General features: G+C 35.9%; 1 protein-coding gene across 1 annotated transcript in view; it reads left to right on the top strand.

The window, feature by feature from the left end:
* The window catches only part of NAV3 (neuron navigator 3), a 251,512-nt gene that overhangs the window by 211,268 nt on the left and 21,864 nt on the right, over positions 1 to 18,380 (top strand). Inside the window, exons 21-29 of the mRNA XM_058806115.1 lie at positions 160 to 183; positions 2,466 to 2,543; positions 10,583 to 10,666; positions 12,306 to 12,417; positions 13,250 to 13,371; positions 14,006 to 14,026; positions 15,183 to 15,355; positions 16,520 to 16,585; positions 17,679 to 17,832. Coding sequence (XP_058662098.1) covers positions 160 to 183; positions 2,466 to 2,543; positions 10,583 to 10,666; positions 12,306 to 12,417; positions 13,250 to 13,371; positions 14,006 to 14,026; positions 15,183 to 15,355; positions 16,520 to 16,585; positions 17,679 to 17,832 — 834 coding nt within the window. The remainder of the gene's footprint in view (positions 1 to 159; positions 184 to 2,465; positions 2,544 to 10,582; positions 10,667 to 12,305; positions 12,418 to 13,249; positions 13,372 to 14,005; positions 14,027 to 15,182; positions 15,356 to 16,519; positions 16,586 to 17,678; positions 17,833 to 18,380) is intronic.

Genomic DNA, 18,380 nt, shown 5'->3' with positions numbered 1-18,380 from the left:
GAAAATAGTTCCATTTATTGTTTTTACTGGATACCTTCCTTAAATGTAATGGATGCGTGCAGCTATTCATTTCACTTCAGTGTGGCTGGCTTTTATGTTCTATTACCAGAATTATGTTGCACACTGATTCTAAGCCATTTCTTCTTTGTTTTCTTCCAGGCAGAAGAAAAGGCACATTCAGAGGTAATAACTTTTCTTCCTTTTTTTAGTTCTGTATTGCTTACATTATTTTTTAGTTTATTGTTTACCTGCTTTGGCTAAACTGCATAGTTGGTGGGGGAAATACACCCTTTGTCTTTGCATTGCCTTTTGAGAAGTATTGGTGGAAACCTGGTGCAGCTTTTAGTTAACTAGAAGGTGTTTTCTTAGCATTGTGCTGAAGAAAGTCTCCTGACTGTCATTCTGAAAAGATGAAAAGAATCAGTAAGAACTGGGCATTGAGTGGAGGAGTTAAGATAGGTCTGATTTCAGACTTAATTCCACTCTGTGCAGGATCTAAGGAATTGTGCAATTCAAGGTAAGGTGCTACCTTTCAGGAGGAAAAATACTTCACATGATCGCTTTGAACTTCTCTCCCTCACATTTTGAATTATATTAAATTTCTGAAACTGACCACTTTGATGGATTTCAGAGCAATGCAGATTGATTTCAGATATAAATCAAATTTGACATGGAAAATAGCTTCTTTCTCCTCACAATGTATAAGAATGGATGACAAGCCTGGGTCAGCAGCTGGATACAATTACAGCCTTTCTCAAAATGAAGTCCTGATTGTATTAAAAGGGCACCAAAGAGTAGCTGCAATAAAATACAGCACCAAGGGGTGCATTTCCACTTCACAGAGCTGCATGCCTTCCAATTCCTGCATTTATGCTGCTCCTATTTTTACTATTCTAATCAAAGGAAAAGTCAACAAAAAGATATTTTGAGGACATTGAACAAATAAACATATCCTTCCCTCCTTGCTGCAGTATATTTCAATATAATTTTGTCTAAGCTCACATCTCTTTAAGTTAAAAAGAGATAAAGAGGCATGTTATAGCTCAGTAGTGTAAATTCCAGTTCCTCATTTTATTGCCTTTTCTGTAGGTCTGAATATAGAAAATAAACATTTCTTTCCTGTATATTTCTACATGATGTTTTCTCAATATCTGGGTCTGCTTGAGATGCTCTTACAGGAGATGTTGGACAGCACTTCATGAGACCTACCTTTGTGATTTGCAAGAGCATGATGAAAGTGTAGCTTAAGCTGGAATGCCAAATAATTGCATTTAAAACCAAAAGAGAAAACTTGGAAAAATAAAAGGGTCAGTCCAGGATGGAGAACAGCTCGATAATCTGCCCCTTTTTGAACTGAGCTAGGGTAAATGACTGAGCTATTTTTGCGTTACAGAAGTACAGGAACATGTTCATGTTGCTTGTACAGTATTTCTTGTTAGTTTTCATGGGAGTCATAAAACTAAAGTACTGCAATGGTCTTTACTAGTGACTGTAAATGTTCCCTTTCCTAGGCTGGTTTTACACATTTTATCTCTCTTGTCTGGAATAATTTACAACTGAATATGAGAGCTTCTTCAAAGTGAAACTCCATGCTGTGCTTGATTTCAGTACAGTGCCCAGAAGTCCCTGTAAGATCTCAAATAGAGTTAAATGGGCTTAAAATGATGTGTAAGCTTCATGTTAGGTATCTGCCCCAGTTGAAATGGAAACATATTTTTCATAAGGATTCTGTTTTTCATTAAAGGATAAAAGGGTCTTGAGTTTATTTTCATGTCAACAAGCACATTTAAAGATACATTTATTTTTTTTAAGTTGGCAAGCAAGTTTTTGAATACTATATAAGATTTAAAGAGGTTGCATATTTGAATTTCAGGGACTGTAGGAAGCATGTGTTAGAGAAAAAAAATACTACTTTACCTCACCTCATTTTAGACAACCATAAAGAAAAATCTTGTGTCTGAGGTAGCCATCAAAGCCTTCTTCATGCCAGGCAGCATGAGAGTACATTTTTCACGTTATCTTTGTCTACTGTAGACATACAACATATGTTGGTTGCATCATGTCTACAGTCAGGCACGGCGAACCTCACCCAAATGCACTCGTGTTTCAAAACCTCAGGCCACATCTCCTTGATTGCACTAAGCATATGTTTGGGACTTGTGGGATTTGGTAAAAACTTATGACATTTCCCTTGCAAAAAAGGATAATATATACAAAGTAATTAAGCATTTACCCATGTGTGCTCCCTTAACTGGAATCCTGGCTCATACACCGATTGAGTGCTAGAAAACAGTTGGAGCAACACTGAGCTACAACTTCTAATAATTTGTATTTCTGGATAGTTCTGAGATTAAAATTTGAAGCTCAGACATTGTAAATCTATTGGTTGTCTCTCAAGAAAACATACAAAATAACCACAATAAAAACATTGCTGAATTACTGACAGCAGTCTGTTGTTTCTCTAGCAAATTCAGAAACTACGGAGAGAGTTGGTTGCATCGCAGGAGAAAGTTGCTACACTTACTTCTCAACTTTCAGCAAATGTAAGTATTTTTGCTTGTGATGATAAGTAGTATCAATGAATACATTACGAATTGCTCTTCCTCAACACGTAGTCTTGGAGACATTACTATTTATTTATTTAGGGTTTTTGTTTTCCGAGTTAATGACTTCATTGAATTTCTATACTGTCCTAGCTTCAAGAAAAACTAATCTTGTGGAAATGCGAAGTAGGCAGTGGAAATGGAGTTTCCGCAGTTTGAATGTGACAGTCCTATCCTGTTAAATTTTACCCTTTTCTCAGAATCAATTATAAAAAAATGGCCAAAAGTAAGGAGACACAAGCAAAGAAAGGCATGATTTGCATATTCTAATAGAATTCATTCGCGTTTAATTTCACAAAGACAAACCCTGCAAAATGCAGTCAGGTGTGAAGGGAAGCACAGTCTACAAGTGTATATAGGATTCATATGCTACAAAAGCAGTGCTGATATGTAATTAATTAAAACTGGGCTATTTCACAGAGAGCTTCCTGGTGTTCCTTCAAATTGACATATATTGGTAATATGAGTTATGGAACGTGTTATCTGAAAATAATGCCAGATACAGAATGCAAGAGACAATCCTGTCTTGTTGATGTGGTTTCAGGTGAACTTACTGAACAATCTCTCTTTGAAGTGTAGGTGTCCTGAATATTTAGATTTACAAATAAGTGCTGATTTCAAAGAAATTATTTCATGTTGTGAGAAAATAATTTCTAGCTCTGTGAAAGCTGCTTGTTTGTGTGTGACTTCCACACATGAAAATGTGGAAAAGCTATGCTTAGCACTTTCTTCTCTGTGCAGAAGGCTGCAGAGCACCTGTATTTGTACATCTGTAGCAGTTTAGGTTGCCATACTCTGAGTACTGGGAGTGAACTAGTGAATCAGATGATGTGGGACATTGCAATGTTTGTAAATTCAAAATCTGGATTCTGGGTTGGGTTTTTGCATTTGAGAATGTATAGCTAGAATAGCCAGCATATCTGTATTGGGTTTGGGGCTCCTTCTTTCACATGTTTTAGACACTGACCTTCATCTTTACCAGTTTGGGCAGTTCTTTATTCATCTATCCTGAGAGCAACAAACTTAAAACCACACTGAGAGGAGAGAAGAGCTAAAATAGCATGCTTTGGGTAGGTGTGTTTGCTAGTGTCTGTTGCTCTCTGCAGGGCCCTTTTCTTTCCACAACAAATGCAGAGATGCAGCAGCAGTGGCGAGCATAGGAAGGTGATTCCTGGCTGGACTTGTAACACAGCACAATCACAGACATGCTCATATCTACTCTGAGTGCCCTGGTGTTATCCAGAGGAGTTGTCTTGATTCCAGCAAGCCCCTGATTTAATGAAAGGTGTGTCTGCCCCCAGTCAGAAGTTGGACTAGATGATCATTAAAGGTCCATCTCAAACCAAACCTTTTCATTATTCTAAATCGAGGTGTCATATCAGTTAAATTAAATTGTTTGCCTTTGGTGAGCTTGTACTCAGTGCCTGTTCCAGGTGATAACTCAGGACCCCTGGCACCACTCCTCTCTTTACTCTGCAGGTAGAAAAACAGTTTTCCCTTCCCTCTTTTCACTGGCTCAGAACAGAAACACCAGCAAATTCTTTCTAACTGCTGTGTTGAAAGGGAGAATTGAAAGATTACTCAGGCTCTGTCACTTTTCAGTCAACTCAGAAATGCTGTAGTCTATAATATGGCAACAAGTGCAATAATGTCAGAGCATTCTCTGCAGCTGAGGAAATTAAGCTATTGTTTTGTTTGTTTGGACAAACTGGCTCCTATCTCTCCTCAGTCTTATTTAGAAGTCCTTCACTGTACCTCTGGCCAATATGACTTTCTATTAAATAAACACCATACAAGATGGTTTCTAATAACATTATTTATTCTAGACAAATTGTCCAAGCCAGGTCCACGCTATGATTAGATTTGATCCATAATTCAAAGAAATGGAGTTAAGTTAAAAATGGGAATTTTGGCTTGGTTTTTACTCAAACTAAATCAGCTGTGTGGGTAAGAAATAATTTTGGGTTGATCTGTATAAATCAGACTGGATTGTTGGGAATCTGTTCCTGTATGCTGCCTCTGGGCTTCTGAACAGCCAGGAAAAATGCTTTTCTATGGATCTAACTGTAAGGACATTTTCAATAGGATGGCTAAATATATATGCATAGACATCTGGTTTTCCTATCAAGAAATACCACATTTGGTTAATTTAATCATGTTCTTTTGACTGTTACACACCTTCTAATCCATCTCCATGGAGATATTCTTTAAACTCTAAACCTAAGCAACCCTAAGGCTGCTCCATTTTGCACATGCATTTTTTAAATTATACAAGAGAAATCTTTCCTCTTGCCAAATCCCCAACATGTAGAAATTCCTTCAAAATTAAATTTTTCAGGAGCACGAAATGTAAAGGCTTCAAAATCCCTAGGCATGAACAAAATTATATTCACAATTAATACCATCTTTAAAAAAAAGTAGATATTGCTAGATATTGGGAGTAAATATTTTTGGCAGGATGTTCTCATGAGATACATACTTTACAGAACCAAAAAATTGAGAAGTATTTCACAATAAACCTGGTCCTGAATTCATTTTCTGCTGTTTCTGATAGAGAACTTGTAAAGTATTAAAACAATACTTTCATATGAAACCAAACAATCAATAGCAAATGCTTTTTAGGGATCCTTCTGTCAGTCCTTCAAGGATTTTATGAGAAGAAATTCTACAAAGTATCTCTTAAACATCAGAAATAAAATCCAGGCTGAAAGCAGACAGTATATTCAATTACTTAATTGTGATAGAACCACTGAAATTTATTTAATTACAGAATTGATGTTTAAATGCCTCATATTAAGTACTTTTCATGAAAATTCTGAGAGTTATTAACAAACAATTGATTTAACTTGGCAAACTTACAGAAAACCTAGATGGCTTTCTAGATTTCATGAACTTGTACTGCCTTAGCAATGCGTTCCTTTCGTGTACTCATTTATCGTTTATTTTGTAGTCTAAGAGACTACATATTTCACCAGTCACTGCCTTTTAAAGGAGAAATATTCCTAATCACAAAAATCTGGAATTTATTCTCAGAGAAGAAATCAAATCTCTACATGGATAATACTACTGTGACCCTCATTTTGAGTCATGTTTTCTCATCAGGAAGGCTAAATCTTGAACCAGCCTTAAGTTTAATTCGGAAAAGTTTGATCACTGTCTGTCTTCTCTGGCAAACAGAGAACTGCGTGAACAGTCTGTCTTTTGTGGTGCTTTTGCTAACGAGAAAAATGCTCAGTCCTTTCTGATGCTTTTGCTACAAATGCATTCCTCTTAGCATTCGTCCTTAGTGTTAGTCCTGAACCCCTCCTAATTTCCGTATCCTCACTGTCTGAAAACAGGCAGCACTTTTTGCCTTGCTGTAGTCTGGAGAAGGAAAGTGTTAATAGCCAGAAATCTTGTTCCTTCAAAGCTCAATCTCGATGTGAATTTGTTGTTAGCATTTCCCTCTGTAGAACTGAGCAAAAGTACTGTACATGAGTGAAAAAAAGAGCACCTTATTCAGCTCATTTCGACACTATTTGTGCCTTTCTTTGCTTCTCCACAGAAGACTGTTGGTGACATTAGTATATAAGTAATTCAAAGACTGGCAGGTTGAAATTTGACCTCTTCAATCAAGCCTTTGCTTGATACATTATTTTATACCAAAATCTGTCAATTGGAATTACAGCATTTCTCAGGCATTATTGAAAACTCTGCTAAAATTTTTCTTACTTGGTTTTTTTTGTTGTTCAGTTTTCGTTGGCTGGACTCAAGTACTATGCTTGACTTCAGCAGCTTATTTCATTTTATTAACCCCAAAGGGCCAAAGTGTTTTGCCTGCAAATGATTAAATTCAAGCTGCGTCCAGCTGTAATTTAATCTGTAAATTAAGCATCATTTCGATGCTTAATTTACAGATTTTCTCTGAGATTCTTGCTTTACCCCTGGCATCTGTCTCAGTGTGGCTGAAAGGTAAATCTCAATACTAATTCAGAAAGGGCCTGTTTTCAGTGCAGAAAATGTCCAACCAGCAGACTCCGTATGTGACTGACAAGGGCTCAAATTCCAGTGAGCAGCCTGACCAAGCCTGTTCAGAGGGACTTTGATCAGAGCTTTGTACTGTATAAAGCTGAAGGGTGCTTGCTTGCAAGCTGTAGTAGAGCCAGGATGCCAGTAGAAAGCGGAGGGGGTGTGCTGGCTAATGCTCTTGTTTGGCCAGCTCTGAACCGCTATCCTGCGGCCAAGCAACAAGCTGCTAGCAGGCAGCAAACAGAAAAGGCCACCAGATCTACAGTTGCTGCTTGCAACCAGCCTGATCTCTTCTGGCCTTTCACAGCTCCTTCCATTCAGCCCTGTCAGGTGGGAGGAACTTTATTTATTTGCCTTTGTTTTATAAATCTGAACGCCACAGGTCAAGTCCCAAAGTGTGTTGGAAGGCAGATGTTTCGTATGTGAATGTCATGTTCAGGATAGGCTGTAAACCTGAGCTGAGGTATTTGGGGCTTGCCTGGCTGGGATAGTTTACTAAGGAAATCTTTAAAATCAAATCTGTCATCTTAGCACTGAAGACATCTCTTCAACTGTTTCCAGTGTGCATTTTGCATGTTAATAGAAGTCAAAATTAACTCGTATGTGAAGGATATCTACAGATTAAGAGCTGTCTATCTATGTATCTAATATGTATCTCAAGTTAATGATGGATATATTTTGCTGCAGGCGTACTTCAAGTAATGCCCAGTTACTGAACTCTAATTCCAGGATGTCTTTTTTTCAAGTACAAATACTGCATTCAATTTTGAAGACATATTTTTACTATAGAATGAGCATTATATAAACCACATATAATATTCAGGCTACTCTTTGAAGTATTTCAAGGATGTGTGTACTCCATGAATGAAACTTCTGAATCTAACACAGAGATTTCTAAGGTGTGAGAGACTGGCTGTATCTTAAACAAACAAACAAAACAATTCCTGAATATTTTTACAAGAATGAAAGAATGGAAACTTCTAGATAAATTTAATCATCCTCAGAAACTGAGGATTAGCAATCCAATCAAAATAAATTACCAAATTTTTAAGTGTTAAAAAAGTTTCTAATTAGAATTTTTAATTTCCGATGAACATTATTAAAGACACAGATTTTTCTTTCTCTTTGCTTTAATTGCTTTATGAATTATTCTGCATTTAACTGTTTAAATGTGAAAGCTGATCTCAAATGGAAATACATACATATACTTCTGTTTTATGTATACTTCAACACACACATATAAGTATACTGATAATTTAGCCTTTTTGAAATGAAATTTTCTTATTTTATTGTATAGTATTTCTGTAGGGAAAATGTTCTTAAGTTTGCAAGTCATAGCTCCTAGACAGCTGAAGGAATGAATATTAGCTACAATGGAGAAAGAACAGTTTATTACTCTGAATATAAAATCAATACTTCAGTAGATGAGTGTTATCTTGTAATAAACATTTAAAGTAATGAACAATGCAATTAAAAGGTTTTCTTCTTGAATAGTTTATGGTAAATGGGACTTTGAATTACATTTCTTTATTATTAGGAAATCAAGTTCTAATAGTCTTTATTTGAAATGAGTTAGAAAAATGCATCATCTTGATCCAATGACATTTATGATGCAAAAAGTTTGGTATAATATTCCAAGAAGGTAATGTTCTCTGTCACTGGGTGAATTTTACTAAGAACCCTTGTTACATGGCTGTCTTTCTCTAAAGGCTGTCAGAAAATAAGAGTTTCAGTGACCTTTGATGACATTTTTAATGCTGCTTTTTACTACTTAATTTTTCCTGTAAATTCTTTGTTGTCTATTCATGTACTATACAGGATGCATTTGTAGCTATGGAACAGGAAAATACTTTACACAAGTATGCATAGTTTGGTACCAAAGTACTGTGGTTATTACAGTCTAATTTCTAGAAAAGGAGAGAAGCAATGCATAATTAAACAAATTATACCTCTTTCAAGCCCTCAGTCCCCACTGTAATTCTCAGAGTAAAACAGAACCATGGGCCGTCAGCCAAGACAGATTTTTTATGAGGCAGGGAACAGTGAGCTCCATTAGTTTCCTGTTAAACAAAAGTAATGAAGAGACAGTTGGCTAAAATTCTGTAGTAGTGCATCTATTTTGTCTCTGATAATGTTCTGGGTGTGTGATCATCATCTTTGGAAATAAAACGCCATAGATTAATCTGGATAAGTTTAACATGTAGCTAATTAATAAAGTTTAAATTAAGTTTTAAAACAGTTATTTTTATTTTCTTAGAGAAATAGAGTAGTGAAAACAACCAAAGGCTGTAGTATTGATTGGCAGGTTTTCAGGTTCATTTTATCAAAGATTTTAACTTCCAGAAAGTAGCCTAAGTTATAAATGTTAAAAAAGGAATATATACAATTATCTTCTAGAGATTCTATATTTGTCTAGTCTCATGTTTATCTGGAGTTAGTCCTTGTGGTATGTGTCCTTTTACCACAAAAGTTATCCCTAAGATATCCCTGCAGATGCAGAAAGCAGGTCGATTGACCACTACACCTCTAAGTAATTGTGTACCTAAGTATACTAATAGTGTGGTTTACAAGGAGTAAACTTTTAGTAAGGTTAATAAGAATAAAATAAGAGGCTTTCAAGATACCTAAATATTTATAGCAATCCAAAATTATTTACAAGACACAAAAGTCACTCATCAGTACAACAGCTCTGAAGCAGAGATGCATAAGTAGCCCACTATTATATTTATGGTAATCTTCTTCAGTTTGAGGGATAATATACAGAGGAAGGTGGCAAGAAGCTCTTTTCCCACTCCTAAAATGCAGAACAAAATCCTTTTTGGACCATGTCTTTTCTTGATTATACCTCAGATTCAGTACAACCGCATACATTCAAACAATTTCAACTATGCTTGTAAAAGCATGCAAATCTGCAACTGAAAAATTTGCCAGGCACTGTGTGTGCCTGAACTGCTATAATAAAAACTAAATTTTCTCCCTGAGGAAGCTCAGTTAACCCATTTGTGCATATAAGTATGGTGAGTTTGAGTTATATTTCCATGTGCCAATGGTTGGAGACTTTGTCTATTACCACTTTTGAGATGGAAATGAGAAAATAAGCATTTCCTTATGCTTTTACTATTTGATGTTGGGAGAGAAATGGACGGGATTATATGGACTTCCTTAAAAATTAAATCTTTATTTTCCCTTGGCTCTACTTTCCCTGGCTTAGCATATTGGGATTTTTACGACCATTTGCTCTTCTTTGCCCTGCAAAGCTCAGTGCCAGTTAGATCTGATTAAGTATAATTCGTATAAATTTAGTTTGATTACAGTGTAGGATGCCGGTTGTTTAAAAAATAAAAACCAGACAGAAGTTTTATATTATTTTTAATATTTTGATCTGTTTCAACTCTATTGCTTTTTATACTGAGAAGTAAGACTTCCAGTTTTCAGGATTTTATTTTGTTTTATATATATATATTTGCACACATTATAAATGTTATATTTATATTTTACAAAATATATTTTATACACAGACATATATGAGCAATATAGTATTAATAGACTAACTGTGATATTTTTTGTTTAAGGCTTAGGATTTTTCTGAAGGTTTTTATTTCTGAAGTTAAAATTTGCTTTTCAAGATAAAGTGCTTGAATTCCTGTTTTGAAGTGTCCAGTAATTGAAAATAATTGCTCCTGGACTTCTCTTTGGGAGCAGACTACTTTTGGCTAATACATCAGTAAACTTAAAGCCAGGCATTAAATCCATAATTCATTTCCAGGCAGAGATACCTGAGCTAATCTCATTGGGAGCTAAAGAAGCCTGAGGAACACTGGGTGCATTTGGCTGATTCATCTATCCAACTTAGCTCAGTCTGAGTTTGAACTAATATTAAAGAGCTGGAGAAAATGTGCTTGAAGGAAAAACATACTTTTAAAAATCAAATAGATCTGGGAAAATTTCCCTGTATTGTCTTTCTTTCACAGGCTCATCTAGTAGCAGCTTTTGAAAAAAGCTTGGGAAATATGACAGGCCGACTGCAAAGTCTAACAATGACTGCTGAACAAAAGGTAGGTTGGTCAAAGAGGATGCTTTACTGTAGAAAATAGTCAGAAAATTATGTTAGAGTTTGGTTTAAAGAACACTAAAAGGAAAAAGGGACATCTGTGACAACAAGACAGATTTTTCTTTAATGGTTGCTGCGATCAGTTTTTCATAAATGTCCAGCAGCATGTGGAAAAAACTGTGCAGTATCAGGTTTACACAGATAGTATCATAAAACAGTTGGACACTAAAATCTTTCATTTCCAGAATTCAATGAAAACATGCATGACTTCAGGTTTACTCCATACTGAAGGATCCTGTAACAAAAATTTATCATAAGCTGCTGCAGTGCTTCATTCCGGCCTCCCAGCACCACCAGAACAATGGAATTTCAGGAAACAAAGAAGTTTAAGTAGAGAAAAATAGCTTAATTGAGAAGGTTAATGAAGGTTAGGCATCCTATCCATAAGTAAACAGTTTGGGTTTTCACTTTTTCCCTGCGCTATTTATCTAATGGGGGAAAAAATACTCTGAACCTGATACAAAGAAATTTAATGTGAGTCCTTTTACCAAGCTCAGGATTAAGAGGCTGCTTAGCACCTTCCAGGGTTGAACTTCTGCAACTTATGAATTTTCAACAATGTCCTATTAATGGAAAGGTCTCCTTGACCCAAACTGTGAAAGAATATGTTTATCTGTGAGCTACTAGTCACCACTGGAGTCTGTAACTGTCTACAAAAATAACGTTTCAGAGTTTGGTTGAGCACCAACAGATGAAATGTTGCAAGACTCATTGTGAACTGGACAGAAAATATTTGTATTGTTTGCTTTTTTTTCATCTGGGGCGGGGGGGAAGAAAAACAACACAGTCACAATGGAATTTTCTTAAAAACAAAACTTTTAACTATTTTACGAAGGATAAATCCATCAGGTTTTCTTTCCAGAAGGCAGTTAAGCAGTGACATTGAAACAGATCATCTCCAAGTTTCTTTCCCAAAAGATTTAAAACTTATTCTTTTCCTTCTCTTCTTTTCTCTATTGTTGAGTTTAAATTCCTTTAACCCTAATTATATAGGAAGGAGACTGGAAGGACAGGAAGTAATAAATAAAATATTGCTTATAAAAGCAATAATAAAATATATTTTCTAATAAAATCAGCTGTGCATTCTGATACAGAACTTCTTGCACTCAAGTGGAATAATTTTACTTTGACTTGCAGGACAATTTCTATTAAACAGGGGCTTTTAAATTAAATTAGTATTTAACAAATTAAGTCTTTTGAATTCATCCATTAAACAGTAGCCTCACATATTAAAGGACGTACTTCAAATGGCTTCATTGTATTTTGTAACGAAGTCATTGAGCTTTTCTTAATTATTCATTTTATAGTCAATTCAGACCCTTTTTAGATTACTCCTAATTAAAAATGTTTTCTTCTTAAAAATAGCATGATTGCTTTATATAGAGTAAATGAAAAAGAATATGTTAGTTAACTTCAATATCTTTGGAGAGAAAGTATGCATTCTTTTTATTGCTGCCCTTTTGATAACCCAAGCAGTCCCATGATCTTTAATTTGAACACTCTTCCCTTGCAATTTTTTCTTTCAGCTTAGACAAACATTGTTCTTTTGCCATTATTTTGATCTCTCTTTGCTGTTCCCACAGGAATCTGAGCTTATAGAGCTAAGGGAAACCATTGAAATGCTGAAAGCCCAGAATTCTGCTGCACAAGCTGCTATTCAAGGAGCCTTGAATGGCCCTGATCATACCCACAAAGGTATGGGCTTGTCTTTATCAAAATAAATGCAGAAGTTCTCCCAGGGGAAAAAAAAGCTAAGTCACTACTTTTCTGTTGTTTGGGAGCTCTGTTGCAAGGCAAAGCACATTCTGAAGTGAGTGGTAGGCATACTTGTGGTATTTCCAGAGCTGGAAACCTTGCCCAAGTTTCCTGTCTGCCAAAGTTCCTGGAGCTTTATCTTCTTAGAGCAGGGTGGCCAGGAATTGATCAAGAGATAACTCTGTTCCTGCAACTGACTAGTGAAGTACACCTGAGACACAAATGAGGTCTTACAGTATAACATGGTTAGAGCTTGGGAATCCAGTCAAAGCTGTAGCTTTGTAAATTGGTGTTCTTGTTGGTAAGAGACAGGCTGACAACAGCTCAGCTCCTTCTTGAAGTGCTAAATCAGTGCAGGAAAGCAGGTATTAAATTCCAGATGTCAAATTAATTTGTCATTACAGTTAGGCCGATATTGCATGGTAAATACATACTTCAAAAGTGCCTGCTGATAAGCAATAGCAAAGAAATTACTTGAAAAAAAATAATATGGTATTCGTTTTTGAGAGTGTTACTGATCTTCCATTAGAGAGGTCATTATTTAGGTGTTTGCCTAAACCCCTAAGTATTGGACTAATTGTATGCATCCCCCTAGGTCCTTATATGGTTTCTCACAAGCTTCAATAGCTTGAATCTGAGCCACGGCTAGCATCAGTGCCATTTATGTTCATTTAGACTGCCTTTGAGGAGGCAGATGCTACATAAATATAAAAATTAATATTACTATTATTAATATATTGAAAGTGGTTTCACAGTAACATCCTTTCTTTAGATCTACGTATAAGGCGGCAACATTCTTCAGAAAGTGTTTCCAGTATCAACAGCGCTACAAGTCATTCCAGTATTGGCAGTGGTAATGATGCTGATTCAAAAAAAAAGAAAAAGAAAAACTGGGTGAGTACTCAGCAGGTTTAAGCCTCTCTTCTAGCTATTCTGTCATTTCCTAGTGTCTGAGTAAGATAATGGTTCATTTCATTACAATGTTCTTGTGAGGCCAGATGGGTATAAAGAAATTCATGTGTATCTGTACTGTGACACTACCAGCAAGCTAAAAATTATTGAATATCAGCAGGGTTTTATTTGCATAAGTCAGAGTAATTAAAACAAACAAAAGTACAAGCAACAATTACAACAACAAGAAAAGAAGAACAACATCATATATTTAAAATAGCTGTTGTGACCAAAAACCACCTCTGGGCCACATTGAAATCCTGTTTGATTTTTCTTCAATTGCAGTTTGGTTCAAAAGCTTGATTCAAATATATTACCCAGCTGTGGAGGGAGTTGAAATCAGTTAAGAATTCTCACTTAAAAATACTACAGTGTTTTAAGAAATTAAGATGTTGCTCAACTGGAACATACAAATATCACATACTGCTAAAGATTTAATTAAATACTTTCAATAAATAATCAGAAAATATGTTTTTATTGTTTTTAAAATATTATCTGCATAAACATTTGTTTTAAAATACTGATGAGCCTTCATTCCCTTGATTTGTAATTCCACACTCTTTCATGTTTCTGCAAGGTGAACTCTAGAGGAAGTGAGGTGAATATAAACCATGGAAAAGTTGGCATGCATCTTAAAAAAACCCTATCTTGGCATGATTGCTATTTATTTTGGCAGTAGGCTTTTATACCTTCTAAAACCAGATTATCCTGTATGTCTTCTCAGTTTGTCTTTATTCATTTTAATCTCCAAGTTTAGGCTATAGAAAGGGGGAGTGTAGCCAAAATCCATTTCTTTCTCCTTAGACATCATGAGCTGGAAAGGACTTAAATATTGTTTCTCATTAAGATCAGTGGTCACACTCCCCACTCTCCAATTTTACCATGAAAATAATGTGTTTGAAGTCCTCATTTTTTCATAGAGGAACCAGCTGGTCGTTGTGTTCTGTACAGTTTTGACCAGAGCAACTCTCTGAAAAGAAAAATAAAACCTGTATTTTTCCTAAGATGAGTAAGTTCTGTATTTAGACAAAGGTATGACATAGTTAATTTTAACTGGAGACAAAACTGTTGTCATCTTGGCTTCTGAAATAAATGGCTCTTTGGCTATTCTGTCCCTTTTCAATACTGGATACAAGCTTCTAGAGGGAAAAGGCAATGCTTTTATGTTCGGTAATCCTACCACTCTATAGGAATCTGCAACAAGCCGTGTATACCTTTCAGCTAACATTCTTCTCAGTAGTACAACAAGGCAAACCTCTTGTTCCCATTTAGATCCTCTTGATTGTGATCCAAATCATAGAGTTTGCATAGTTTGACCATTCAAAGTTTTAATGGGGAAGATAAATTGGCAAACACTGTAAATTGGACTTATCTTCTGATTTCAGCATTTAGTTGAGCCTGTACCTAGATGCAAAGTGGTTATTTAAAGCCACCCCTAGAAGGGAATGCCATGGGAATGGGATTCCACTGGGGCTTAATGGCTTTAAATGAGCACCCCTCCCCAATAGCTGTACCACTCAATCCTGCACTATCTCCATAGCATTACTTCTGCACTGCGCTGGATTAATAAAGTCAAAACAAAGCACTGTATCATGTTTTTAGAGATACTGTGTTGCATATGTTAATACCTTGCTTCTGCATACTGACCTCAGGCAGTAGCTAGGGTGGCATCTGCAAACTAACTCTTCAAAACATGAGCTGCACACAAAGTGCTGTGATGAGGAAAATAATCTTACACTGTATTTGTTTTCCAGCTAAGAAGCTCTTTCAAACAGGCCTTTGGAAAGAAAAAGTCCACCAAACCTCCTTCCTCACATTCAGACATAGAAGAGCTGACAGATTCCTCCCTTCCTTCCTCACCTAAATTGCCCCACAGCTCAGGAGAGTGTGCAACAACATCGATGAAACCATCACAGTCAGCATCTGCGTAAGTCTCTCTCTTGGCAAATGGGGTGGGCTGGGAAGCAGACCTCCTCCAGCGTGGCCATTTGCAGTTCAGAAACCATTGTCAACAGCTGTGGTCTTCTAATCCTGAGCTCCATCCATTTGCCAGATTTCTCGCGAGCTTCACCACTTGCACACTGGTTCTGCAGCAGGTCTTTATTCAGTCATAATCTTTCATTCTTTCACAGATTTTACCCAAAATCACCTAGCTATACAAACTTCCAAAAGCCTGTGTTGTGCTCTCCCTGCACCAATAGCAACTTTATAGTATCCACTTAGCAAAGGCCAAATGCTAATGTTTCCTTGTTACCTTTTTTCATGACATTCTAAAAGAATTCTTAAATATATATATTTTTTAATTTTTACAGTATACTTATTTCTCCTGTTACTACTTTATCTATTTTGTAGCTACTGGTGTATATAAATTTTAATCTATTTCCTTTCTTTTATCAGCTTGCATTTTTTTGTGGGATTTTATTTTTATTTTATTCAAATCACCACCCTGAAGGTTTCAGGTCTGAGAACAAGTGAACAGTCAACAGCTGTCTGATTTTCTTCAGTATTTTTTGAATATCTGATATGTTCCTATGGAGTTCCTAGTTCTTTCTTATTCGGATTTCTCTGCTTTTTTTTTTTCACTCTGCTAAACTCATAACTCTTTCTGATATTGGGAAATCAACGTCTTTGAACCAAAAAATGTCTACCACTGATGTTAGCTTTACTTTCCTTCTCCTAATTGAGAATAATCAGATCATAATTGATTTTCTTAAGGCACTCAAGGAATTCTAGTCTCATGACTGTTTTATTAGTTAGTAAATGGAATATGCATGGAAATAAAATTTCATTTCTTATTTGCTTAGCATAGGAAGGTATGGACACATGACAGAAAGAGCTATACCATAATATTCTGGAAAAAAAATCCTGGTGTATGTCTTTCTTAATTTTTAATCACATTTAAAACATTTGTGCATATTTTGAATGATATTCATTATTTTTCTTCCTCTATTTGACATGTATTTTATTTGCCATGAACTTCATCTTCCCTTTGCTTACGATTTCTTAGTATATTTTCTTGATGGGGTCTCGTGTTCTGAACCATTCCCTTTACTTTCTTCCAATTGCATCTGTCTAATACATGTGCGTGCAGGTCATCTCTAGTCTGGGCATCAGAGAAAAGGCAAAACGGCCGCGTGGTCTACAGGCATAGATCCCGGTAAAACTGAGTGTGGGGCATGGAATTGTGTACCCAACTGCTGACCTGAAGAGTGATGCATCTTCTTTCCCAAAATGCGTTTGCATGCATTCTGGCAATTAAATGCTGACCTTTGTTTCTTTTTTTTTGTTTGTTTTTAAATATTAGCAGTGATAATCACAATAATAATACTTATTTTCATAAAATATTTTTCATATTGAGATTTTTCTGAAAATATTAACTATTTATAGTCACAGTAATAAAGAACAAATAACATTTGCTGAATTGACTGGAAATACTGCTTAGTGTAACAAGCCAAAGTTCAGTGTTTTATTTTCTACTGGTGGTTCTGATGATGATACAAAGATGCAAAACAGTCTAACAAGAGAGCTGGACGGTTGTGGGTCCCTGAGCCAGTCATGTTTCAATCTTTTCTTACACTATAATGTTTTTTTTTCATTAAAATAAATGCATATGAAAAAATATATATGCATATAACCACATGGAAATCCAGTCTTCAAGGGAAAAAAACAAAAACCAACCCGCATGATTTCTTATATTATACATTACAAAATCACAGGCTATAGGCAAAACATCAGCCATCACAAATCAAAACCATCACAGATCAAAATCTTGTAGACTATTCAATGACTGTCCCTTTGTGTAATATTCATATCAGAGGAAAATATTGATGCCTAACAAATAATAAATATCAGCAGTACAGTTTAATCAGCACACATCAGTTCTGACGACCGTTACATAGAGAAACCATAAACTTTGCACCAAAGAAATTATGTGAGTAAAAAATACAATTAAAACCAATGGATGCTAGACACTCAAAGATACCTGAAAAGTAGTTAAGAATTTGTTTTTCACCATAATGAGCTAAACTAAAAAGCCATAAAGCAATCTGATCACTTCTTTTGGAGGGGACTTTTTTTTCCTTTTTTAATTTGCAGTTTGATCGTTTTCATGTTTCTTTGAAAAGTTTCTTTCTTCACTCATAGGTTTCACCAGCAGCAAGCGTTTTTCTGTTCTTTGATATTTAATAATGACACTGCTTTGGGGAGAGAACATTCCTTTAATTTCCTGCCTGTTTCCTGCTCCTCTTTAGGATCTGTGAGTGCACAGAGGCAGAGGCTGAAATTATTCTTCAGCTAAAAAGCGAGCTGAGGGAGAAGGAGCTCAAATTAACAGATATCCGTCTGGAAGCCCTCAGCTCTGCACACCACCTGGATCAGATCCGGGAAGCCATGAACCGCATGCAGGTCAGTGCAGCAGCTTAACTGGTGACAGGGATGCACACCAAAGGTATGACTGGTGTGTTTCCTTTCCCAGGACTTTGTTTCAGGCACCAAAAAACTGTCAATGTAAAATAAATTGCTGGATTGACTGAAGGACTTCTGAAGGATGGGTATGATAAGTGTTCACCTTCTAATAAAGACATTCTTAGCATGTATATTAATAGCTAAAATGTGTTTAAGAGATATGGAAGAAGACATAATCCCTGCCCAAAGGATATTTACTATCTCAAGCCTATAACTGGGGTTAGCAACATGACAGAGAAGCAGATCAAAAAGTGATTTCTACAGCATTTTAAATCCTTGAGTCATGGAGGGGGCCAGGATGTTATGTGCATACTGTTTCATCATTTCTGATTCCTAATTCAGTCATGGCTTGCCAAAGCAAAGAACGTAAAATTGAGCTAATTACTGTATCCAGCATCATAAAATTTTGCTATATTGTTTTGTTACACTGCCCCAATTCCTCTGTGAACACATTTTTTTTCATTAGAAGATTTTTCCTTTCAGGAGGC

This window comes from Ammospiza caudacuta, chromosome 5 (assembly GCF_027887145.1).
Source record: "Ammospiza caudacuta isolate bAmmCau1 chromosome 5, bAmmCau1.pri, whole genome shotgun sequence".
In the NCBI taxonomy this organism is placed as follows: domain Eukaryota; kingdom Metazoa; phylum Chordata; class Aves; order Passeriformes; family Passerellidae; genus Ammospiza; species Ammospiza caudacuta.
Note: the sequence above shows the minus strand (reverse complement) of the source record. Positions and strands in the feature narration are given on the sequence as shown.